Source organism: Clupea harengus, chromosome 20 (genome assembly GCF_900700415.2).
Source record: "Clupea harengus chromosome 20, Ch_v2.0.2, whole genome shotgun sequence".
In the NCBI taxonomy this organism is placed as follows: Eukaryota; Metazoa; Chordata; class Actinopteri; order Clupeiformes; family Clupeidae; genus Clupea; species Clupea harengus.
Genome location: NC_045171.1, coordinates 13965368 through 13990824, shown reverse-complemented (window position 1 = coordinate 13990824; position 25457 = coordinate 13965368). Strand labels below are relative to the sequence as shown.

The following is a 25457-nucleotide window of genomic DNA, read 5'->3' as shown; positions in this document are numbered from 1 at the left end:
GTGTGTTTCACGGTTGTGCTGAGCTTGTCTGTCAAAAGTACACTGAGTCTTGGAGTTGTGTGTGTGTGTGTTCTCTGTGGGTCTGCTGTAGTGTTGATCGTGGTGGTCAGGAGCGTACTGAGAGTCTGAGCGCTGTGTCGTCCAGAGGGCTAGTTATATGCCGAGGCCGGAGGTGTGAAGTGGCACCTCTACAGGCCCTCTCCTCTCCGGACATCAGTGTCTCAGCAGTAGCCACAGGCCTCCCCTGCCCATGATTCAGTCCACACGCAGGCTGGGAAAGGGCTGCTGCTCCCAGGCTGAGGTGTGACTTTTTACCCCTCTGCCAAACAAGGGCCAGAAAAAAACAGAACAAAACAAAACATAATTTTTGTTTTTAACTTTATAGTGGTTTAAGCCCTCTGAGGCAGACAAAGCTAAACTAATTTAAACAGTTCAAGTTACTCTGCCTATTAATTCTGTGTAAGAACATCTCATAGTTTAGCATTTTTCTCTTTTTGTTTTACATTCACTTTCATCCAAGAAGACTTAAGAGAGCCCTTCAAGAGCCCTGATTAACGATCAACCACTTTTTCTCTCACAGTGTATCAGAATGACTTAGGTCTTTCTTTTCTCTGATGCATTCCTCTAAGGTGAAATTAAATGATTTGGGATGTAACCCAGTACATCTTCTTCTGAGGCAAGACTGACAGAGTGACTGATTGATCTAAACAGCCTTGAGCTTCTGAGCTCGTAGTCCCATTCCTGAGAGCCTTGTTAGAGGTTAATATGTCTTAATAGTGTCCATTAAGTGATTGCACGTGAGGTGTGAGATACCCAGTGAAGCGTGTGCACCGTGGACTTGGGACCCAGCCTCTCTCAGGGCAGTGGAGGGATAAGGTCACACCTCGGCTGGGAGAGGGACGCTAGATTGCACCCTACTTTGGGTCAGGATACCCCAAAAAATGAGACCCCCCACAGAGCAGCGGAGCCCTTAACAACTCAGCTCCGAAACCAGACCAGAGCAGCTGCTATTGGGGAGACAGAGTAGGGCCTGACACAATATCTTTATCACAATATCTATATCACAATATCTATGATATATGAAATGCATGTGTAGATACTAACTATCAGCTCATTAAATCTTCTCTCTAGGAATTCTGCCGAAAAAAAAATGTGTATCATATGTAAGTAAATATTAGTGTTATGATAATACTGTAATGTATTTTACATTTCATAATGTTTGTGCTTTCTCTGAGTTTATTTATTGTCGAGAAGAATGATTAATATTGTACTTTATGTTTGTTCACTGTGAGTATTTTAGCAGACAGTCTAGTCTGGCGTCTCCTGTTGGCAGGTCTGTTGGCTGACTCACGTCCTCTGGGATGGCAAACCCCTTCTGACCCCACCTCTCCCACCCCCCGCGCCCCCCTCTCCTGACTCACCACTGGGTTTGGCACCTCTCGTTCGTAGCACTAGTGGGAGAGGAGCAGCTGGCACCTGCGTTGGCACCTTTGCCTGTTCCCTCTCCTCGACTCAGGTCAGCTCCCGTAGCCTGGCCTCGCGAACTCTGCCCAACCCAGACGCTAGGTCGTGCTTTTGGGATTAACATCGCACATTTGCCAATGTTTGTACAGTACATATGTATATAGATCTCACATAAATAAATATTGTAGATATTTTATTGTATATAATATTAAATATTGTGACAACCGACCCCAACTATTATTTCATTTAATTAATTTATATATTTAAGCAGGAAAAAAAAGGCTAAGTTATGAATCCATTGTTAAACTTGAGCAATTCTAAAATTTGTTATACAAAATATGAATAGGCATCCAAATCTACTTTATGTTTCCTATTTTCATTAGCACCATTTATAACTTGTGTAGTGTCAACTAATGATTATAATTATTTTTTATTTGGATGAGCTCCGTCTGATGTTTGATGATGGCTCAGCTTCTGGTGGATTGTGTTCAGATCACGGCTGGGTTGATTCTGAATTCGGCTCGTTCCTGAAATTACCAGGGCAGTATCTGACTTCTTTGATGCTGTTCCGATTCGAGGTCAGGGGTTCGTGACCCCCAGGCCACTGTTCCATCGCTGTGGGAAACAAGCGGAAAGGTGTCGCACTGAATTCCTAACCTTGGAGGAGAGAAGCCAAACAATGAGAGCCCTGATTCACGATCAGCTGGAGGATCCCGCAGGGTGAGGAGAAGGGCAGAGAGGCTATAAATAGCGTTTAATCACCGAAACACTCTTTACCTGACTCCAGCGCGATCGGGTCAGATCCAGGCCAGATCACAGCCAGATATGACAAAAGAGAGACAAGGACTGGCAATGAAATAAAAGCCTCTCCGCATTATTGAAGACTACGACACTGCCAAAATATGATATGCCCACATTCACGGAATGAGGCTGAAAAACCAGCATGATCCTTTTACAGTCACGCGCGCATATTGGTTTATGTTGGATGTTGGATTAAACCATGAAGAAAGGAATACAAAATAATAAAAAAATATGTGTTCTGAGAACAGCGCAATCTGACATGAGAACTTAAAGAACCTCTGGAGGCATTTGAGGATAATTCACACAGCGCATGTGACTGTATGGCAGCCCAGGCCCTGAGGGTTGTTTTTAGTGTTTCTCTCTGTTTGTTTAAAACCCTCACATTGCACCATTGTTCTCAAAATAAAGTTGAGAAATGATGTTTGCCCTGCGCTCCTGCGCTCCGCTATTTCACACAGTCTGCAGTGCTGCTGCGTGGGGCATTTTCTGGGGCAGTTTTCACACCTGGGTAAGATAAACAGCCCAGCAGCCTCCCGCCCACCCACTGGTGTCGCCCCTTCACACGTGTCTGAGGACTTGTTTTTGCAAGTGCCACCCTTGTGCTGCAGAAGCTCACCAGGGCAAAGGGAACACAGCCATCAGCAGGGACACAACACTCAGGCCATACACACAGACACACACACACACACACACACACACACACACACACACGTATGCATGTATGCACACATACTGTACACGGGCACACACACATACACCCATATAGTATATACAGTGGGGAAAATAAGTATTTTAACCCCTGCCGATTTCGCAAGTTTGGCCACTTGCAAAGAAATGTGTGATCTATAATTGTAATGGTAGGTGTATTTTAACAGTGAGAAATAGAATATCAACAAACAAATCCAGAAAACTGCATTTTATAACATTTATGACTTTATTTGTATTTGATGCAGAAAATAAGTATTTGAACCCCCAAGCAAACAGCAAGAATTATGGCTCCCAATGACCAGTTATGTGCCCAAGAAGCACACAGATTAATCCTCATTAGGCCTAACAAGGTACACCTGATCTGACCTGTCCAAAGAATCATACTTCACACCTTCAACCTCACCACCATGGGCAAGACCAAAGAGTTGACCAAGGACGTCAGAGATAAGATTGTAGACCTGCACAATAGTTGTCTGCTTGGGTTACAAAACCATCGGCAAGCAGCTTGGTGAGAAGCAGACAACTATTGGTGCGATTATTCGTTAATGGAAGCAACACCAAACAACTGTCAATCGCTCTAGGTCTGGGGCTCCATGCAAGATATCCCCTCGTGCGGTATCGGTGATCATCCGAAAGGTGCAGAATAACCCCAGAAATACGCAGGGGGAGCTTGTGAATGATCTCAAGGCAGCTGGGACCACAGTCACCAAGAAAACCATTGGCAACACACTACGCCGTAATGATTTGAAGTACTGCAGCACTCGCAAGGTCCCCCTGCTCAAGGAAGCACATGTACAGGGCCGTCTGTAGTTTGCCAATGAACACTTAAATGATTCTAAGGAGGATTGGGAGACAGGATGCGGTCAGATGAGACCAAAATCAAGCTCTTTGGCATCAACTCGACTTGCCGCGTTCGGAGGGGGAAGAATGCTGAATATGACACCATCCCCACCGTCAAGCATGGAGGTGGAAACATTATGCTTTGGGGCTGTTTCTCTGCCAAGGGTACAGGACGACTCCACTGCATCGAGGGGACTATGGATGGGGCCATGTAACGTGGAATATTGGGCTTGAACCTCATTCCCTCATTCCCTCCCATTGAAAACGCAACCTTAAGGATTTGGAGAGGATCTGCAAAGAGGAGTGGACCAAAATCCCTCCTGAGATGTGTGTAAACCTGGTGACCAACTACAAGAAAAGTTTGACGTCTGTGCTTGCCAACAAGGGTTATTCCACCAAGTACTAAGTCATGTTTTGCTAGGGGTTCAAATACTTATTTTCTGCATCAAATGCAAATTAAGTCATAAATGTTATAAAATGCAGTTTTCTGGATTTTTTTGTTGATATTCTGTTTCTCACTGTTAAAATACACCTACTATTACAATTATAGATCACACATTTCTTTGCAAGTGGTCAAACTTCCGAAATCGGCAGGGGTTCAAATACTTATTTTCCCCACTGTACATGTATGCACATATACTGTACACGGACACGCACACATGCACACAAACACACACACATACACATGTACAGTATGCACATATACACACGGACACGCACACACGCAATGACATATACATACACATACATACACACATGCATTCAGGCATGCATACACACACACAAACTCACACACAAATATTACCTAAGAGAAGGATGATTCTGACCATCGCAGGTTGGAAGGAATCTTGTTATGAATTGTTATTAATGCCATCAATTGCCATTACTGTCCAATTATGTATCACTGACATAATTTGGGTGCTTTAATGTCTTATGATTCACACTGATAACCTGTTATGGTGCCAAAAAGATGACGCTGTTATGATAGTTGCTTTTAAATGGTCACATGACACTCGATATAATGATGATGAAGGATTGAAGTATTGTCTTTATTATGTCAATACAAGAGAGACAGAAAGAAAGAAAGAAAGAAAGAAAGATTGAGATAGAAACAATACACATCGCAAGCACAGTGATTTTGTTTTTTTAATTCTTTAACCATCACAAAACAAAACAAAACAGAAATAAAACTCGCTTGTTTTTGTCTCCTGTACCCTCTCATTTTGAACAACAAATATATATATATATAAAAAAAAACATTGTCTCAAAACAAGCTTTTGAACCACACATATTTCCTAACTTGTTGTTTAGACACGAACAGCAGGCCAAAAAAACATACATACACTGAACGACTGACGTATGGAGTCCTAAAGATAGTTTGGGTATAGTTTCGCTTGAAATAACTGCCTGTGTTGTCCCACTAAGGCCAAGCTAAACTCCAGTCATGTGGGTCTGAGATTTTTTTTTTCAAACTGTGCCAAAAAGAGAATGATTGCTGTTGATTTTGGCTCCCAATGCTAAAACAAAAAGAAACAAAACGAAACGGATTGTCAAGAATAATTGTACACGTGTAGGACTCAGTATTTGTAATATAAACACTTGATGAAGACATGGTGAAGGAGAGGAAGAGTCTGCTCTGCCCGTTGGGTCAACAGCAGAGGTCCTCTGAGAAAGTGTGTTATTGCAAATAACACCTCGGCTGCCCACTATGTTACAGCTACAACTCACAGGCCTATTTAGAACAAGAGACACAACAACTCAAGCTAAATCATTTGGAAGTTTTTTTTTTGTTTTTCACAAAAATGGTTCCTGGATACTGATGTAGTTAAATCCATGTGTGAATTGCCTGAAATTAGATGTTTAGTTTGAGATTTAACAAGAGACAGAAACGGGGATAGAGCAAAAAAAAAGACGGAAAGAGGAAAAAAAGTGGAAAAGAAAGACAGGAAGACAGTAAGAAAGAAGTGGTGACAGAAAGACAGAAAGAAAAACACATATATAAAATCAGAAATAATTGTGCTAAAAGTTAAACGTATTCCTAGGGGATAAAATAACCTACTGCAAACAAACAAATACAAGACAAAAGCAGAAACACTGGTACACTTACACTATACACAAACCTCACTAGCTTGCAGAGCTGTGATGGAAACTGTCATCCCACCACATGAGGAAGAGGAACTGAACACAGTTACAGAGGAGCCCATGAGAGTACTAGTGGTTTCTGGAGACAGTAAAGAGAGGATAGGAGGGATGGAGAGTGACCTTCATGACCTGATGACCTTCATGACCTTATCTGTAAATATATAAATCTATTTTTAAATATCAGTACTTTTCCGTTCCAATGCCCTGTGTTCTACCTAGACCAGGACCATGTTTTTTTTTTTTTTTTTTACAGAAGAGTAAACTTTGTTACCATGGAAGGCGTGGAATTTGTGATTCTTATTGACTGTCATACACAGCAGTTGCAGCCACATGATCCTTGCCCTCAAAACAACTTCACCGCTTTACTGACTGCTACAAACCCAAACAAGGCTTTGAAATTTAAGAAGCCCGACAGACTCCAAGCTGCTCTAGGTCTCCGTCAGCCTTGGGTGCACTCAGTACATCAAATCAGACATTTGAACAATGACACCTATGGTGTTTTGGATCCAGTGACATGACAGCAGCAAGGGCACCATAAGAAATCTCGCAGTGCATCCTCTTACTTCAAGCCTTCAGTTACAGAGGCCTCTGCCACAGAAGTTACGTGCCCAGAGGAACACACAACCACACACACACACACACACACACACACACACACACACACACACACCCACACACACATACACACACACACACAGACACACACACACACACACTCACGCACACAACCATACACAGACACAGACATTCAGTACTTTGTCATAACTAGGCCTTCATGTTGGAGAGGTTTTTTGGCGTTTCACTGAAGGAGTAACTCCCGGGTTTCCGGAAGCTTCTGAGACAGCAGGCCGCCGCACACCAGGGAGGCGAAGGAGAGGATGATGGGAATTATCCGTGTGATGTTCACGAACTTCCCGAAGATGAAGCTGCTGAGGATGGCGGCGAATTTACTAATGGCACTCAGCACCCCAAACGCCGTGCCCCTAGAGGGCGCCAAACCACAAACACAAAACAGGAAAATTATTAAAAATGAATTAAAGTTATGATTAAAATGATGTGTCCTCACAAACAAATTACTAAAATCTACTGGGGAATGGAGATTGGATATTTGAGTGTCAATGCATACGCCAGATCTTTATTTTCTGTTTCAAATCACGCCTAAACATATGATGGAAATCCATTTTAAAACATTGATTGAATAGATTGAAGAAAAAGTGCTGCTGTGCAGCTAATTATTTGTTATTGTTTGGAAATTAGGTCTTTATTATGTTAATCTGTCAAGGATTCATCTCGAATGAAGGGAGCAGGTTAAATCAGGTTTAGCTCCGTCTGCAATATTAATCTGTGAATGCAATCACTGCTATCCCTCAGTAAAACTTCCACATAGTTTTTATTTTGTCTGTATTACATTGAAGGGAAATTATGGAAAGACTGATCCTGTTCTTCAATTGTTTTCTTTTCTTTTCCCTCTCTATTCATTCTCAAAAGAATGCAAAGTAAAAAAAAAATCATCAGTATTCTCTGCCAGTATCTTACGCAATAAAAATAACAGAAAATTCTGTAGTCATGTGTAGTTGATTAAACTGATTCCTCAGTGAGTCAGTTGCCAATACATGCCATTAACAATGCCAAAGGCATATGATACAACAGCATTTACACAGATCAAATTCAGATAAATGACCATAAACTGACCTTTGGAACGAATGGTTTGAGTTTGAGGGATTAGACTGACAAGCCCTACAGCGCCAGATATAATTTTAGCACACTGTTCCAAGAGAAAAAAATCACTGAAACCGTAGTATTGGATGTTGGTAATGGTTCATGGTAAAAGGCTGTTTCTGCACTCCATTAGTGCAACTTTATTCTGAGCCGTTCATAAGGCCCCCAATTAATTTACAATGTCCACCTCTTTCCTGACGTGTGTGTGTGTGTATAGTAGAGGTAGTGTACCTCTTTGCTGATGGGAAGAGCTTTACTGTGATGACTTCTATCCCATTCAAGGTGTGTGTGTGTGTGTGTGTGTGTGTGTGTGTGTGTGTGTGTTGTAGTAGAAGTAGTGTACCTCTTTGCTGATGGGAAGATCTCTACTGTGATGACCTCTATCCCGTTCCATGCAGCCACGCTGATGGCGAAGAAGAGGCACTGGAAGAAGATGAGCGATCCCTGGTTGAAGCACACGAAGAGGAAGAACGAACAGATCGCCGAGGCCAGCATGGAGGCACCTATAGGAGAACACACACACACACATACACATAAACCCACGAGCATGATGCACAAACAACACCATGACTGAATGGGTTATAGCATAGCTTGCTAATATGTGCATGACTGAGCTGCCGTCTAGGGTAAGTTCATCCAGCTCTTGTCAATGTGGATTACACTTGGAAAATAATTGGCAAGCAAATCATTTCTGATTGGTTAAAGAATTACAGCATTCAAGAGAGTACCAGAGACATTCAGACCAGCTCATCTATATTCAGACATCAGACGTCTGTTTAACTTTGTGTGCCTTTAATACATAGATCCAAAACTAAAACATTCATTAAATGTATTGGTTCCTTTATTATGTCATTAGTAAAGTATCCAAGTACTGGATGTTCAAAGCTCACCTATAATTTTGATTCTCCCAAACTTGTCCATGAAGAGTGCTGATACGATGTTGCCAGGCAACACAGCCAAGCTGCCAAGGAAACTGACCATGTAGATGAGGATGTCATTCTCTTCCTGGAAGTTCAAGTGGCACCCTTTCTTCGGATGCATGAACGTGTTGTTATGCATTTTGCAGTCAATAAACTTCTCTTTCCACAAATCTGTAGAAATCAGAACAGGGCAGAGAAAAGATGAATAGCTTGTCAAGGCAAAAAATGACCCCCTGAATGTTCATAACAGTTCCTTGTATTTATGTAACTCCCACATCTCACCAGTGTTATAGAAGACAGTATTCTTGATTGTGCAGTTCTCAAAGTAAGTGGAAGTAGATCTGACGTCTTCGAAATAACAGTTTTCAAACAGGGAGTCCTCAAACTTCACTGACTTCATCTCGATATTGGTAAACCTAGGAATCAATCACAATATTAATTTAAATTCAACGTATTCATTTACACCGTGTCATTTGCAAATTGGCATTGTCTGAAGGCACTTTACAGAGGCCTGAGCCTTTCAAAGCAATCACCTAGGCAACAGGCAGAAGGAGTGTATCAACGGATCAACAGATCATTGTTGACACAAAGAAGATCTGAACACAACTGGGTGAGTTACCGGTCAATTGTTGTTTGAGATTTAGAAAACATGAAATGTCTGCTTGTTTTTGATATTGAAGGCTGTGAAGTACTGTTTGACCCCATCATAGATTAACTTTCTTATACAAAACAACTTTTCATGCAGTAATGAAATGCAGAGGACCTGTAACCCACTTGTTGAAGCTACTAAAGCCTGTGGGATCAGGGGTTAAAGGTGAAAGTTCACGCTGCAGACATACCGGTCGTGGAGGTACTCTCCCTCCTTGTGGAGCTGGTTGGCCAGGGTGAAGTTGAAGTGGAAGCGCTCCACTTTCTCTCTGTGGAACAACTTGGTCTTGGACTCGTACTCCTCAAACTGCATCATCTTGACCATGTCAGGAAACCACACTGAGAGTCCTGTGTAGCTGTAGACGCAACAAAATCACAAACACACAATCACACACACATCTTTCAGTGCTCAACATCAAACTCACAAACACACAATCACACACACATCTTTCAGTGCTCACCATCAAACCAACATTGGCTCACAGCAGCACCCGAACTAAATAGTGATCATTTGAACATTTTTGAAATTTACTTCACAAAATAGCTTGGATACTGGCTTGGAACAATGGTTTGGAATAGTCATGAGCAATTCCTTCTATAGGCTCCAATAGCATATTTACTAATAGTAAAAAGTAGTAATAAGTGCATACTAATTATTGAAACCAGTATTTCTGAAGGCACATTCAGCCTGAGTAATTGGTTGTGAACTGTGTGCACCTGAAGGACATCGTGAACCAGATGATAGCCAAGAACAGTGCAGTCAGACGCAGCTCAGGAGCCGTCAGCGACATAACGTTTTTCATCACCTGTTCGACAAGGCACTTCACAATTATAACATATACAGCAATATACACACATATTGGAATAGTATTGCTGGAGACACACACACACACACACACACAAACATACACACAAAACACCATTCAAAATATTTCAGTCATCATCATCAAAAAGTCACAGACACATACACCAGCATACACATACTTGAAAGGGTTTATCGAAATCTTAATGCAATAAAAAACTACAAAAAACAAGCAAATCAAACAGGCCACAATTTGTTTGTTAGGGTCATATTAACGCCGTCCTGTGAGTGTCCAGCGAGCCTCACCTGCTTGATGAGGGTCACATGTCTGACGGTGAACCTCTGGAAGGCCGTGCCTGTCGCACTCTGGATCTCTATGAACTCATCATCCTGCGTCTCAGGTGTCTTGATCTGGGACACCTGGGGGGACAGAACACAGGTCTTGCACTGTATCTGTGCTGTCTGTCACCTTGGATGCAAGCTAAATTAATTCATGTGCATGTAATTTTTGCATTGGAAATGAGGTACGTGTGGTGAATCCGTAAGTTCAGGTATCCTGGATGCTCTGCATTCTTCTAATGTCAGCAAGTACTGTATGTTCATTTTATGTGTCGTGAGATGTGGTTTAAGAGAAACTGCTGTGGTTTGTCCGAATGTGAGAGAAGTTATTGTTATTTCTATTTCATGTGAACTCACGGCAAAGACTCTCTCTGGCTCGCCCTTGGCTCTCCAGTTGGTGTCGTGCATGTTTCTCAGGATCATCCAGGCCTCGTCGTGACGCCCGTTCTGAAACAGATGTCATGACACAGCAGATATGAACATGCCACACATATGAGCATCATTGGAAGTCTTAATAATCCATATGGTCCTCTAGCTAGCTGTGGACCCATCTATAGAGTAGGATATACAGTATTTGGGAGTATATTTGATTACGTGGAATAGAGTGGGCATACTGAGCGTCATTTTTGCTACAGTACAGTAGAGGTATATATATATGACAAATTCACACACATACAGACTCAAACACACACATACACACACGTGGCAGGGTGGGTTCTCGGGCATGAAGAACAGTCCAGCCAGGGCAGTGAAAGAGGGCATAGCACACACACACACACACACACACTAGCCCTTACCTCCAGGAGGTATCGTGGGCTCTCGGGCATGAAGAACAGTCCGACCAGGGCAGCGAGCGAGGGCAGCAGGGTGACCAGCACATACACACGCCAGCTGTGGAACTGGATCTCAGTGCCAATGCTGAAGCCCCAGCCTGCAGCACAGCGGGGAGATACACAGCTGTCAGCGCGGTAGGCCTATTTCTCTTACTCACACATATACACACATTTCATGTAAACACACACACATGCTTCATGTACGCATGCACACACACACACACACACACACAGACACACACGCACACTCACACACACACATACATGCACACACCTTAAGCACACCCCTGTCAGTGCATTATCTAGTTACAGAGCTGTAAGTTACAGCAAGTGCACTATAAAAAGTTTTTAAAATAAATATTAAGTATATTTGTTCATTGATTCGGAGATAATTAAAGAGTTTGCTACCATGTCCCAAAACATTAGGTAGAGGTAAGGGGTTATGTTTCTAAATGAAGAGCCTCTCATCGTAACATGTGAATTCCTGCATTTTCATTAACAAATAACAATACATTTTTCAATATAACTGCAGCAGGTGGTGCAGTGTTCAGAGGAAATCAAAATGGATATTTCACAGTGTTTTAAAAATATCGTGTTTACTGATGGTAACACAATGGGCGATTCTAATCAAAGGATGGAGGGGAGAGTTAATAACTGTGACGCAAGCCAACACTATGGATGTTTGAGGGAGGAGGATGGTACGCTGCGTACCGTAGTGAGGGATGATCCCCCAGGCGGTGAAGGAGGCGTAGAGGCCCCCGCACATCCAGAACATGCAGAGCCAGCTCAGGTGCTCCCCGCGCTTGTCCATCTGCAGGAACTCAGAGAAGTATGCGTACACGATGGGAATCGAACCCCCGATGCTGTTCGGAGCGCGAGAGAAAATGGGGGAGTTAATCTGACAGTTCCGGAACACGAAGTAGGCCGTACATGAGAGAGGCTCATTACGACACAAAGAATCTGTGTCTAGTGATCTCTCAGGAGGTTTTCTTTTTCTGTGGACGTGGTTATTTTGGAGGAGGGTTTCTGCAGATGTTCGCTGAGTACTGGCATGGGAGCCATCATTATTCAACAACTGAGGAGTTGTGTTTAAACACCTGGAAACTCTCCTCTCCTTCACACAGAGGAGTTGTGCACAGAAAAGAAAACGCATTTAGCAGAACAGTGTTTATGACTAAGAAGTGATACAATAAAACTTTAAACTGCATGGAAGTTATTGACAATAAAACAATGAGCTCTATCTTTACACACAGGTGTGTACGATACGTATACACTTTAATACACTTCCGTGCCTCGGCTTGGATCTCTCTCTCTATATAATCTATCTATCTATCTATCTCTCTCTCTCTCTCTCTCTCTTACTAACAGGGAAGCTCACCCTATGCCGGCACACATCCTGAAGAAGAGGAAGAAGCCATATCCTTGTGCGAAGGAGGAGAGGAAGGAGAAGATGCAGTTGATTGTCAGCGCATAAAGTAGGCACTGCCGTCGGCCCAGTTTATCCGCCAGGCCTCCCCATACCACCGCGCCCACCATCATCGCGACGTACACTAACAAACCTGTGGGGGCGAACACGGACAGATAGCAAGATAGACATTTACATAATACAGATACGAGGAAACACTCAGAGTAGCCTACAGGTGAAGTCTGGACACACCTACACACTCATACCAATCCGATTCTTGCCAATGTACCTTAAAATGTAGGCAAAGATCTTGAACGTTTCTTTTTATATTACCAATTACAAATGGAACCCATAACAACTTATTTCAGCATAAAAGTAAGTTATTTAGGTTAGGTTAGAGTGACTGCATTTAGTAAGCCACTGCACTGCATTCATCCCTGCCACATGACAGTCAACCCCCTATTGCACTGTTGATACTGACCACTAGAGGGCCCCCTGGTCAAGCTAAACACGCTCCCCTCAAGCTGACAAAGGGTCGCTTGTTAAAAAAAAGAACTGTGACGTAAACACAAAGACTGTCTTGACAGGATGCAACCGATGATGAAAGGATGCGGGAAAAGCAAGGGCATTCAGTAGTTGTTGAACTTCATAGAATTATATTTTACAGGTTTGTTTATGTCATAACTCTTTACTGCAAAGACTTACAGAAAAACCTGTGCAACTCAAGCACTTGATTTAATGTTGTAGCACCAGCACACACAAATAATTAAATATAAAAATAAATAACTTGTTCACACTTCCACTTTAAAAAGTGATTGGATAATGAATGCATAATTAAACTTTTTCTTCCCAGGTATTTCTCAGGAATATTCTATGAATTAAGAACAAGTTCAATGTTCAGTAACCTATACAGTTACTTGAGACAGTGGAGGCATGGAGAGGTCAAAGTTCATAAAGACTCAGACAGCATCTTGATGGTGTTTTGAGAGTGAGTGAGTGAGTGAAGAGTTGGCTTCAGTGTAGCATCCTGCCCGTCTGTCATGTTAAGGAGCAGACCTAGCCCCTCCCTCTACTTTTACTACGCACAGCTAATCACCGGCCAGTAAGCTGATTACGTGTGAAGGGAGTGTGTGAGGCGATGTCTGCATTTACCACCTGTGTGTGTGTGTGTGTTTGTGTGTGTGTGTGTGTGTGTGTGTGTGTGTGTGTGTGTGTGTGTGTGTGTGTGTGTGTGTGTGGAGGTAGAGGAAGTGTACCGCTTTAATGATGGGAAGAGCTCTACTGTGACAACCTTACACATACCATACATGTGTCTGTTTGTGTATGTATGTCAGTGTGTATGCGTGCATATGTAAATGTGCGTGTGTCTATATGTGTGAGTGTGTGTGTGTGTGTGTGTGTGTGTGTGTTTGTGTCCTTGCAACTGACCATACGGAACTCACCACGACAGATTAGACAAGCACGCTTACTGACGTGTCCTGAGAGGGTGATCTTAGAAAGAATCTTTTGAATGCACTGAACATTGAGTGTAAATTGGATTGAAATTACTTTTTAAAAGTAAATGTTATTGTGGTTCATGAAACTAGGCCAAGCTTTGTCAAAATATCTCTGTGTTCGTTTTGCAATAGATTCAGTTTGATGTTTTGCTTACTTTTAAAGTTGATTTATATTTCATTTAATGTGGTGGTGATAAGGGTAACTTTGGCAATAATGCAGAACCTGTACCATCAGGTTGGTTGTTACCTTTCAGTCTGAGGCTAAATTCGATTTTTGTCTGTTGGAAAATGTAGACCCTTCAGTTTGCAATATGCTAACTTCCTGTTTCACGCTTACCCAGCATGCCCTCTCCATGCTAACTTCCAGTTTCACACTTACCCAGCATGCCTTCTTTCTCTTCTAACTTTCTGTACTATGCTCACCCAGCATGCCCTCTGTCTCTGCGAACTTCCTCTGCCATGCTTACCCAGCGTGCCCTCTCCACGCTAACTTCCTGTTTCACACTTACCCAGCATGCCTTCTTTCTCTGCTAACTTCCTGTGCCATGCTTACCCATCATGCCCTCTGTCTCTGCTTACTTCCTCTGTCACGCTGACTTAGCATGCCCTCTGTCTCTGCTAACTTGCTGCTAACTTCCTGTGCCATGCTTACCCAGCATGCCCTTTTCCGCGTTGGATAGGCACATGTCCTTCTCGGCGCTGGGCAGCACAAAGCCGACCACAAAGCACTCAACGCCATCCCCCATGAGTGCGAGGCCGAGCACGGTGAAGAGCTGCCACTGGAAGCGTCCGTGGCCGCAGTCCTCCATGATACATTCGTACTGCTCCGGCAGCTCCTCCTCTTCTCCCTCCAGGTCTGCCTCCTTGGCCTTCCGCCTGGCCTCCGCCCGTGCCGCCCGACGTGCCGCCTTGATCTCGTCCGGGTGGGGCACATTCTGGTACTCGCCCTCATACATCTGTTCCTCACCCTCTCCGCCCTCGGTGGCATCGCTGCGGGCGTCCTCGTCCTGCTGCGGGTAGTCCGACTGGTAGCCATAGCCATCGGCCTGGCCCTGGCCCTCGCCATAATTGGGGTAGGTCTCACCGCCGCCCTCCTGCTGTTGGGGCACGTTATTTTGGTACGGGTCGTCCATGCTTTGCTCAGCACAGGAAGAGCAGGTCAGAAGCGTAGGACAGCACTAAGCACAGGACACCGTGGGCTATATCAGCATAATCCTCTGCAGTCTCTCAGGCCCTGCTTCCTCTCTCTGCCGCGAGTGCTAGGTTCCACAATGTGTCGTCTCCACAGAGTATTGACTGGTTTTCAGAGTCTGAGAAATGTCTCTGGCTTATCACAGATTATCACTGTCCTTTGTACACTTTTGGGCAAGGCCACATCATGGACCTATGAAAGAGGAATAGAAAAATAAGTGGTGAAAAAAGGAATCAAAATATAATAAAATAATAAAACATGATGAATCATTAGCTTCCACATCGTTTGGGAGAGGATCCAACTACTGTGGTAGCCCAGTGATTCATTTTGCCCGGTCTCTCAGGCCTGTCGTGTAAACATCAGCCTCGTTGTTTACATGTGATGCTTCATCTTGGGTGCAAATATACCCCTATTTTTCATTCAGGCCCGAGGCTCATATGAAAAGCACAGTCATCAAGCACAAATCAAACTATTAGTCTGTTGAAAACACATAATGATAATAATAATGTCGTTAGTTCTTCATACAGATGATTATATAACAGCATGGATTCAAACGCCATGATGGCTGCTTTCCAGGAAGTCTGGGCTGGGATAATGTGTGATTTATACTACTGGACTGGACCTATACTACTCTCTCTCTCTCTCTCTCTCTCACACACACACACACACACACACACACACACACACACACACACACACACACACACACACACACCACACATACACACAGATACACATGTACATATACACACAAACAAATACAGAACATACACTATCGCACTTGTACAGACACACTTTCATTTACATACTGTACACACACACACACACACACACACACACACACACACACACACACACACACCTCCATCTCTCATTAGCTCATTAGTCATTCCATTTGTCGCTCCAAAAGTCTGCTAACGTAGAGCGAGCTAACCTCCCCATGAATAGGCAGTCCTGAGAGGATAATCCCAGTCCTGCCTTTCTCTCTTTCTTTCTCTCTCTGTCGCTCTCTCTCTTTTTCTCTCTCTATCCCTCTCTCTGTCTATCTCTCTCTTTCTCGCTCTCTATCCCTCTCTCTGTCTCTCTCCCTCTCTCTTTCTCTCTCTCTCCCTCTATCTCCCTCTCCCTCTCTCTCCCTCTCTCTCTCCCTCTCCCTCTCTCTCTCCCTCTCTCGTGCCGCTGCTGCCCGTCAGAGGATGCCATTTTGATCCTCTGTGGCAAAGTTTGGTGAACAGTGGAGTCGTTTCCCTGGGAACCCCCCCACCCCCCACCCCCGCCAATCAGCGGTGCCATCGAGGGGACGTATGTGTTTGAGGCGCAAACATGGAAAAGGGGAGTGGGAAGCACACACAGCCTTCATTCCCAGGCCTGGCAAATTTAGTCTGCAGCACATAGCTCAGATTATTAGGCCTGCACAGATTCCACATCCAGGAAGGAGGAGAGAAAGGGAGAGCAGGGGGCAAGCGAGAGAGCAAGCCTGAGAAAGAGAAGCCGAGATGACTTATGACGACTGTAAACATTGCTGAAAGAGCTTTTAAAATAGCACCAATTATGGTATTCAGAACTGAAGGAAAAAGCTCTCCATGTCTATGCATTCTCTAACTCTTCTTATTATATTAGATTTGGGAAATTATGATGCTTTTCATAACAACAACACCAATCTTCCATCATCAGGGTCCCCCTCATATGTGTGTGTGTGTATGTGTGTGTGTGTGTTTGTGTGCCTTTGGGTTTGTGTATGACCAGCCAAAGTAAGTCTTTACAGACACCATTTTCTTTGACAGCTCAGCTGGTACCAAGACTGAAGACAGCAAGAAAGAAATGTTAATGGAAATAGCTGTCAGGCGTGATGGCAACACTTTGCTATAGGTGAAAAGCATTAAGGCATGCTCTGTGTTCAGCACATCTCTCTCTATCACTTATGCCACCAAGACGACTCTCCCCCTTAACCCCGTTGTCATGGCGATGCTGACGGGGTTAACCGGAGTTCTGGCATTCTCCATTAGGCAAGGGGTGGCCACGTTGTGTGTGGTGGCAGACTGTCAGACGGGCATTTGAGGATAGGTATGCCATTTAGGCTGGTCAGACTGGTCAAACAGACAGACATTATTACCGGCAAATGCTAATGAAAAGGCGCCTGAGAAGGGTTAGCAGTGCCAGCTATCAATGCAGACAAGAGCTGCAGTTTGATTAATCTTCAATGAAATGACTTTCAGTATCATAACACAGCTTGAATTAGAAGAAAGCACATGTACACACGACAGACACATGTTAAAGTGGCCTGAACAACAGCGAGGGATGAGGTTGTCTGAGGACTGAGGGTCACATAATCTGTGCTGAAGTGGAGAGGCACGCAACCATTGCGTGTTAACCCTCACGCTCTGTTCCGGTCAAAAAATTACAAAAATTACTGTTTCGAAATTTCAGTCTTTAATACAAATCTTTTCTTTCATCTTAAACTCACAAGGATACATGATATCCTTCACCATACCTACTTGAATGGATAGAATACATTTAAAAAAGTTTTACATTGTTATATTTATATATGTCTATATATTTTTTATGAGTGGAAATTAACGGTTTAGTTGTAAGATGTCACTTTCAATGCAGTCAGTTGGCTGTTGATATGAATGGGTGTGTATTTTTGTTATAAATTACACCTGTCATTTTTGACCGAAGACACCTGTTATTTTGTTGTTCATTTTATTATATATATTTTATGAATATTTTAAAAGTGTTTTGTTAAATACATTGGTAAATACACACCATACTAATAATACTGAGATTTAGATGCACTAGTAGGTGCGTATGTTAAAATATTTTGTGAATTTTGAATAAAACCATTAAAAAGAGGCTTATGAAATAGAAATTATCTGTAACTGTTACAACATAAAGTCATAAAGACAATAAGTTGCATCTTTAGAAAGGTTTAAATGAAACTATATCAAAATACAATGTTTATAAAAAGCATTATTAACATTTATGTCAGGCCAGTTCAATTCTGACCGTAAGCACAACACGTGTAACCATGCTGCGAACACAACATTAGGGATCAAATTGACACAATCATAATACCACCATTGGGTTTATCCACGCACAGAATCTAGGCCTTATCAATCAAGCGCTTGGTTTATCTGGAGAGGTTAATTGGGTGGTTTTGCCCAGAAAATGTGTGGTCGAAACACACTAATCAGCTTAAGATCTTACTCTCACTTCTCAGCGCAGCCGAAACGCAGCGAGGCGTTTGCCACGGGCGATGATGACTCGTCTGACCGTTTAATGAGGATTTGGGGAAAGTAAAGTGACTGCTAGATCACAGATACGATGTCTCAATTCGAGCAGCAATAGGCAAAAGATATCAAGACTGAGGTTGAGTTGAAAGCGCAGCAGATGTGATTGCAGCCAAGTCAGGTTTGCACACTCTCAAAGTGGTAACAAGTAAGACATCGCTGGGGATGTGTTTGCACATGTTCTATCCTCTTGTGCTTTTCTGGGTGTTTATGATTCATGAGTATATGAGGAGGCCCCTTGACCCAGCACAACATTCACACAATTCACACATTTCTTGCAGTTTTAAAGGTTTCTGTTAAAATGTGGATTCTCTTGATGCAGACTAATGGCTTTATTTTTAATCTTCTTTTTTTCAAACCATTCCGTCACTCATACATAAATAAGCCCTGTCTGTCTGTTTCTCTCTCTCTCTCTCTCTCTCTCTCTCTCTCTTTCTCTCTGTCCTGTTCTCTATTCCCATCTTCCTGTTCACCGCACCAGCTGGGGATTATATAACCTCGACTCTGTCCTTGGCTTGTCTGATAATTTCGTTCTTCAAAACTGCCTGAAATAAAAAGAGGACCTGGCAGTACAAATTATGTAATAATGAATAAAGCTTTGGCTTCAAATAAATAAATAATGTCAATTTTACATTTAGGAAGCATAAGTTGAGCTGAATTTAAATGCATGGCATGCTCACAACTTACAAAAAGTTTCTTGCTGATCACCAGTAACATTTTCCTTATCATAATATACAACATTTTTGCTGACAAAATAGGTCTTACACAATTAAATCTTGCATTGCACATTATCCCGACTGAGCATGGCAGAGATGCCTGTTTAAAAACGGACTGACTGACGAGGTTTAAGTCACTGAAGAGAAATGTCTTTCTCGACAGCCATCAATTGTCAAGGAAAGGGACAATGAAATGCATAAGGATGGCAAAATATGATGTCTTATCACTTCCCTGTTGATGGGAGAAAGTGCACACGCCATTGGACAAGGCTGGTGTGATGTCATAGGGAGAAGACCAATTGCTAGAGGGCATCCTTGAAGGGCATGTTGGTGTCAGCGTGCCACTGAACCAACCCCAAAATGGGGTACCTACCTACGATGCCATCCTTTGATGCCACCCTTAGCAGTGTTTGCCAAAGTGCCCTTTGATGGGTTTTGACACACTGTAGTCTATTAATCCCCTCTCCCCTCTGTGACCTTGGATAGGTCCAGCGGGGAAGGAGAGGAGCGTCAGTGGGATGGCGAAAAACTCTCCTCACAGAGTGAGATTTGACTTTTTGAAAAGAATCTGTCAGCAGCTGCCAGGCTCGTCAAACAACAAAGTGATGTTTTTGGGTCAGACAATAAAAGAAGAAATTGTTTTTGCCAACCTAACTCCATAGTCAAAGACAGAGATCTGAGCTGTGGGTTGCTACCTGTTGTGACAGGAAGGGCACAAGGAGTCTCAACAGGAAATCAAAAATCTAAAAATGACCTCATGTGAAATATCAAACAAACACATTCTGGGAACTTTCTAAATGTATAAGAGAATGTCAACGAGTAAAACTAGTTGGGGCGAGGTTAGTCCTAAGCTTTGCTCTTCATCAAGTCTGTGCAAACTATCAACAGTATGGAGCTACAATTTAATATCAAGATGAGCAAATGGAGACTTGGCTACCGAGGTTTTTGGTCATAGGAGACTTTAGATAACTAGATAACACAGATAACATATAAAATGTCCGCAGAGTAATTTTAGATTGACCACTTTAAAACCAACGCATGAATTAGTAGATCAAGTGCTTACCAGATCTGGCATTCCCCCTAGCACAGGCTGGTGTGTGAGCTTGCTAGAATGAGTGAAAAAGTGGTTGAGGAGAGGTAAGGATCCACGTAAAGGTTGTTTCAGAAGGAAAGCCCTACATGTCACCTTAGCAGCGGTCGGCTCTGCACACCACAGGATTACAGGGCGACCTCACGATCCCTCCCCTCATCCCCACCAGACCCCCCCACGCCTGCCACTCACTGGCCTAGTGGTAGAGTCCAGGCCAGCTTACAGCACACACGCCAGCTCCGGCAACAGGAAACAGGGGGTGGGGGGGTGGAGGGCATCATTGTGGGTGTTGTGTGTAGGTTTAGGTGGGTGGCTGAGGGTCTGTTGAGGCGAGTATTGCATGTATGACGAGTGCGGATTGCACTTCTTTTCTGTGCATAGGCCTACATATGTGTAGATCTGTGTTTGCATACGTAGTTTTAAATCCTTCCATATTATCCAAGTTAGACCTTGCAAATGACCATGTCTGCGTCCCCATTAGCACAGTAGAAGGCCAATTATGCTAGCTCTGCAAGTCAGTCTCAACTGTCAGTTTCCTTAATCCACTGAACACTCTCTCTCACTATTCCTTATATGTTTTCACTGACACCCCATGCATATCATAAAATGCCCCTCTTAACCAAAGATAAACTGGAACGGGTTGCCTGTCAGTGTATAGGGCATTGCTCTAAAAGCTCATTTATGAGATCTGAGTGATAAAATCCCGGGTAGTCCTCCCCTCCACAGTCCCCCCTGTCAGACCGAGTTGGTTTGTCCTGCTGCGGGACATCATTGTGTAGAGTAGATGTCTTGCAGAGATGGTAAATCTGCTTAATCCCAAGGCCAGATAATTCTGGCGCAAAGCGGATTAGCTCCGCCCCGAGAGGAGCCATTGGCTAAATTTAGATCAAATGTTCTCTGTCTATTTGATATGCCCCTCCTCTCTTTTTTTAGCCCTTCCCTTTTCTCTCTGCCCACTTGTGCATCAAGCCTATTAACCAACCAGTGACCACCTCTTGTGTACATCAAATCCATCAACACACCACTGGTTATCTCCAGTGTCCATCACACCAGTCGACCAATCACTGGTCATGTTTGAAGTATTAAACCGAATGTTTTGGGTTCACTGGAGGAACAGAAGGAAGCTGATCTGGACAGTGAGGACAGCATGATGTGTGCACTGTGTGTCATTCATCCTCTTCCTACCTGTAGTTTTCTGTAGTTGAATATGCTAATATATAAATAAACAAAAAAAGATGCCAATATATAAGCTGTTATTTCATATATCCAAACTACCTTGAGTACATTGAGCCTTCAATGCTTCAATTTCTACCACACTCGTACACAGTGTCAATCTTCTGTCAAAATGGTAATTTGATATTGAATGGAAGTCGGGGGGATATCCTATTTATGCAGTGATGACACTTCAGCTGGATGAGAATGTCAACATGAAACGAGAGGGGCTACTGATTTGAGACACCTCTTCCTGAAACACGGTACCTTGTTTATGAGTTCCGTGCGTCTGCGGTTCCTCATTCCTCCGTCCTTCACTTCCTGTAGCCACGTCCTCCACGTCCTCCATCCCCTGAGGCCTGCAGGTGTAATTACGCTCTCTGCTGAGGGCTCGCATGAGTGGGCAGGAGAGAGATGGAGAAGGGCCATTGAGGAGAGTGATTGACAGGTCCAACTGCTGCTATAGCATCAGAAATATGTGTATGAGACGAAGAGTGAGAATGCACACAGACATGGATGCTTTTAAAATTTTGTGATAAAAGAATAACATCCCTCTCTAAATGCATATACAGTATTATCTACTATTTATCAGTCTGTATTCTTTGCTCTATGGACTGTATTTTTGATCTGTTTGAAATGTCTGTGTCCACTGCTCAGCTATGATGTTCACTTTGGTCTTTGTATGGTGTCTGTGTGTGTGTGAGAGAAGCATGTGATCATTCTCACTCAGGCCTCTTGTCAGCTTGTCTGTGACAGTAGTGAAAAGCAGGAGGCCTGCAGGTGTAATCCTGTGGGACAGCATGAATGGTGGTGGATGGGATACAGAGAGGGGGTGGGGGGCAGGGCTGCTCTGACCTCATCAAATCCCCCTCAACAGATTTTCTCCTGGGTGGGGTTGTGTGTGTGTGTGTGTGTGTGTGTGTGTGGGAGGGGGGGGGGGGGGGGGCTTTGCCTGGCTAACCGCAACTGACAGTAAACATGCAGGCAGCTCACACCATTGGAATTGGAATTCAATTCGATTTTATTTATATAGTGCAATAAACAAATAACCAATGAACTTGACCCCAGGGCCTAAAACACCCTTAGAGCAAGCACAACGGCGCACGGAAGACTCTCTGTTAATGAGGAAGAAACCTGAAGCAGAAACCTTGTAAGGATTCTCCTTCTAATTCCATGGTTAAAACTACACCTCCGTCTATTATCTTTATTTCCCTTTCCTTTTCCTGCCGTGTTTGATCTAAAACAGATTTGTTGTCAATACCCAAATGTAAATGTCACTTTGTTTGGCACTACACCTGTTATAATTTTTTTACGTGCTATATAAATAAATATGCCGTAACTTGATTCATCTGAGAGACCGTCATTATGTGTCACGCTCTCTGCTACAGCAGACCAGTGACCGGACACAGGACACTAAAAGACTGATCCAAGCGTAGTTGACTGTGCAGGCCATTGATAGAGGTTATCTCCTTTCTCCCACTCGCTCGCTCGTCCTCTGACTACATTTCCTCTTACCTGATTAGGAGCCTCTTTATCCCCACTCTCCTGCCCATACAGAGCTATTTAAGGGACCTTTAAAGACTGATCCTTGTCCTGTTGAATGTCTCCCAGCTCGGGGTGGGGATATCTTTCCTCTAACTCATCCTCTGACTAACATATCCTCTGAACTGATTAAGTCACACTTGATTCCCCCTGCCTAGAAGGACTGAATATTAACAAAGATCTTCCTGCTGAAGGGATGTTTTAAGACCGATGGCAGACCTAATGGATGTGAATACCTTGCTTCTCTCTCATTCATTTCATTCACAATTCTGAGTTCAAATACAGATAATCCTATTAATGCAAGACCTGCTCTATCTGTATTAAACTGCCTCTAGCTCTGTTATCTCCCATTCACTTCCTGCCTGTACAGCTCTCTCATCAACCCATACATCTCCACAGCGCCCTTATGCATTGTCACAAAATCAATGATTTAGAATAAAAGTTCTTTTCAGTTTTCATGGACAAAGTGGGTTCAAAAAAGACTGAAACAACATGGTTGAAGTGTCACACATTTCTGCTATGTCGACAAAAGATTTTTTAGATATCTCAGAGACCAAATTAAAACATTTTAATGAAGGGAATAAAACCCTGAGATGTTCTGATGGAAACAGTACAGAGGTGATTATTGTTCTATTATTACGTAATTTAATTTCACCATGTTGTATTACCATGTTATATCTATGGTTATGTATTTTGGGAATGTTGTCCTACATGTTTTTCATGTTGAATATCATCCAGTCAGTGTAAGTGTAAATTACGTGATTTGATATGGACCAGCACTTTGGTCAGTAACTATTTATGGGATCTTAAACAATACTCAGGTTTTTAACAGATTCAGGATACTATGCAATGATTACATACCGACTGGTCCTGTAAATAGAAGAACTATGCCATCTAGTGGTGGTTTAATGTAGCCTACGGAGACACAGGTCCATATTAGAAGCAGATACCGGTATGTATTTTTTAGTGGACAATGGTCATCAGTGAAAAAATCTCCATACTTCATGAATATTTCCTCTTGTTTTTTCCCTCCTTTGGTTGTTTTAATTAGGCTAGCCCATTTTTACGACATAAACTATTGCTTAAATACATTTCAAGTGTGTCAGTGGAAAACAAAACAAAAACCCAGGTACTCAATAACTCACCTGAACAACACATGAATAGGTCAACTCGAAGTTATTTTTGCGCATAACTGCTCGCTTTTGTCTCTCTCTGTGATCTTTGCCAGCTCTGTTTGCCAGTGGCCAACCCCCGCGGAGGGGGCTTCTTCTCCACGCAAGTGCTTCAACTTACAAAACGGCTGTTGTAACGGGAGAAAGACTGCAATGTCCTCCTTTGTGTCATGCTTGTTTTCTGTCTCCCTTTCTTGGCAGTGGAGTGCCGTGGCCGAGCCCTGGGCGTAACGTTAGGATTCCCCGCACGTCTCCCCTCCTCCGGCGGTGACAAACGTGTTCAAGTGCCGTTCAGCGTGACGGAGAGCACAGCCTATTTTCTCCCTCACTTCCTATCTATCTAACTCCAGCACTGGAGACAGAAAAAAAAAATCAGACCTTCAGGCGTTTGCCAGAGCTTTTGTCTCTGCCCAGAGGAAAATAAAAAGCAACATCAAAACAACAAACAAACAAGAACTTGACTTAACAACAGGGTTTCCATCAATATGCTTTGTCAGAGGATGAAAACACATAACGGATCATTTGTAATTGAAAAAAATAATAGTCTATCTTATAATATAAAAAGAGTTATCTCGTAAAATTAAGTAATCGTCGCAGTAAAGGAATCCATTCAACCACTCATCCAGTCTTTGTGTGTCATCGCGTCTCCAGTTCATAGGTGACTAATGACCGGCTCTCCACCTGTTGCTAAGCCCATCATATGCACTCCTCTCCTTCACCACTAGGGTTCCGCAGATACCACCAAAGTGAGGTAGTTCATATCAATGACGTGTTTTATCTGGTCGTAAATTCATTAAAAGACTAACAATTTATTCTAGTATTTGTAGACTTAGTCCTACAAATGTGCGAGATTGTAAATCTTAGTAACAGAACATGCCTATGACTGACAGCTTCGGCCATCCATTTTCGTTCTAACTTTGACATTTGCTGCACCCCAAATTTAGTTGAATTGATGAATCAATGTGGAGCGAGAAGAGATTATCATCTTTCTCACAATTTATGTTATAGGCTGTAGGCTACAGGCGTCACACAGGCGACAGTGTTCACTATAGTCTTGATAAAAAAACGTGTGGCCAACAGTTTTGGCTGCTTTCGGGGTAGGCCCGCTAAGAAATGTTCTGTCCCC

General features: G+C 43.1%; 1 protein-coding gene across 1 annotated transcript; it reads right to left on the bottom strand.

The window, feature by feature from the left end:
- Nucleotides 1-4843: 4843 nt before the first annotated feature.
- On the bottom strand, nucleotides 4844-20564 carry sv2ba (synaptic vesicle glycoprotein 2Ba). Its single transcript, XM_012819410.3, has 13 exons — nucleotides 20379-20564; nucleotides 14770-15501; nucleotides 12595-12775; nucleotides 11928-12079; nucleotides 11181-11314; nucleotides 10741-10830; nucleotides 10351-10464; nucleotides 9960-10048; nucleotides 9434-9598; nucleotides 8877-9010; nucleotides 8565-8765; nucleotides 8018-8177; nucleotides 4844-6938 (listed from the first exon to the last, which is right to left on the bottom strand). Exons 2-13 carry the CDS (start codon nucleotides 15248-15250, stop codon nucleotides 6755-6757), a joined length of 2085 nt encoding a protein of 694 aa, XP_012674864.1. The 5' UTR covers nucleotides 15251-15501; nucleotides 20379-20564; the 3' UTR covers nucleotides 4844-6754.
- Nucleotides 20565-25457: the final 4893 nt, after the last annotated feature.

Excerpts from the sequence above, each read along its gene's own strand:
- sv2ba (XM_012819410.3), bottom strand. The coding sequence starts at position 15,250 with ATGGACGACCCGTACCAAAATAACGTGCCCCAACAGCAGGAGGGCGGC. Across the intron at positions 12,080-12,594 it reads AGGATGTGTGCCGGCATAGG|CATCGGGGGTTCGATTCCCA; the intron begins GTGAGCTTCCCT and ends CGCTCCGAACAG. Across the intron at positions 10,831-11,180 it reads GCCCACGATACCTCCTGGAG|AACGGGCGTCACGACGAGGC; the intron begins GTAAGGGCTAGT and ends CATCTGTTTCAG.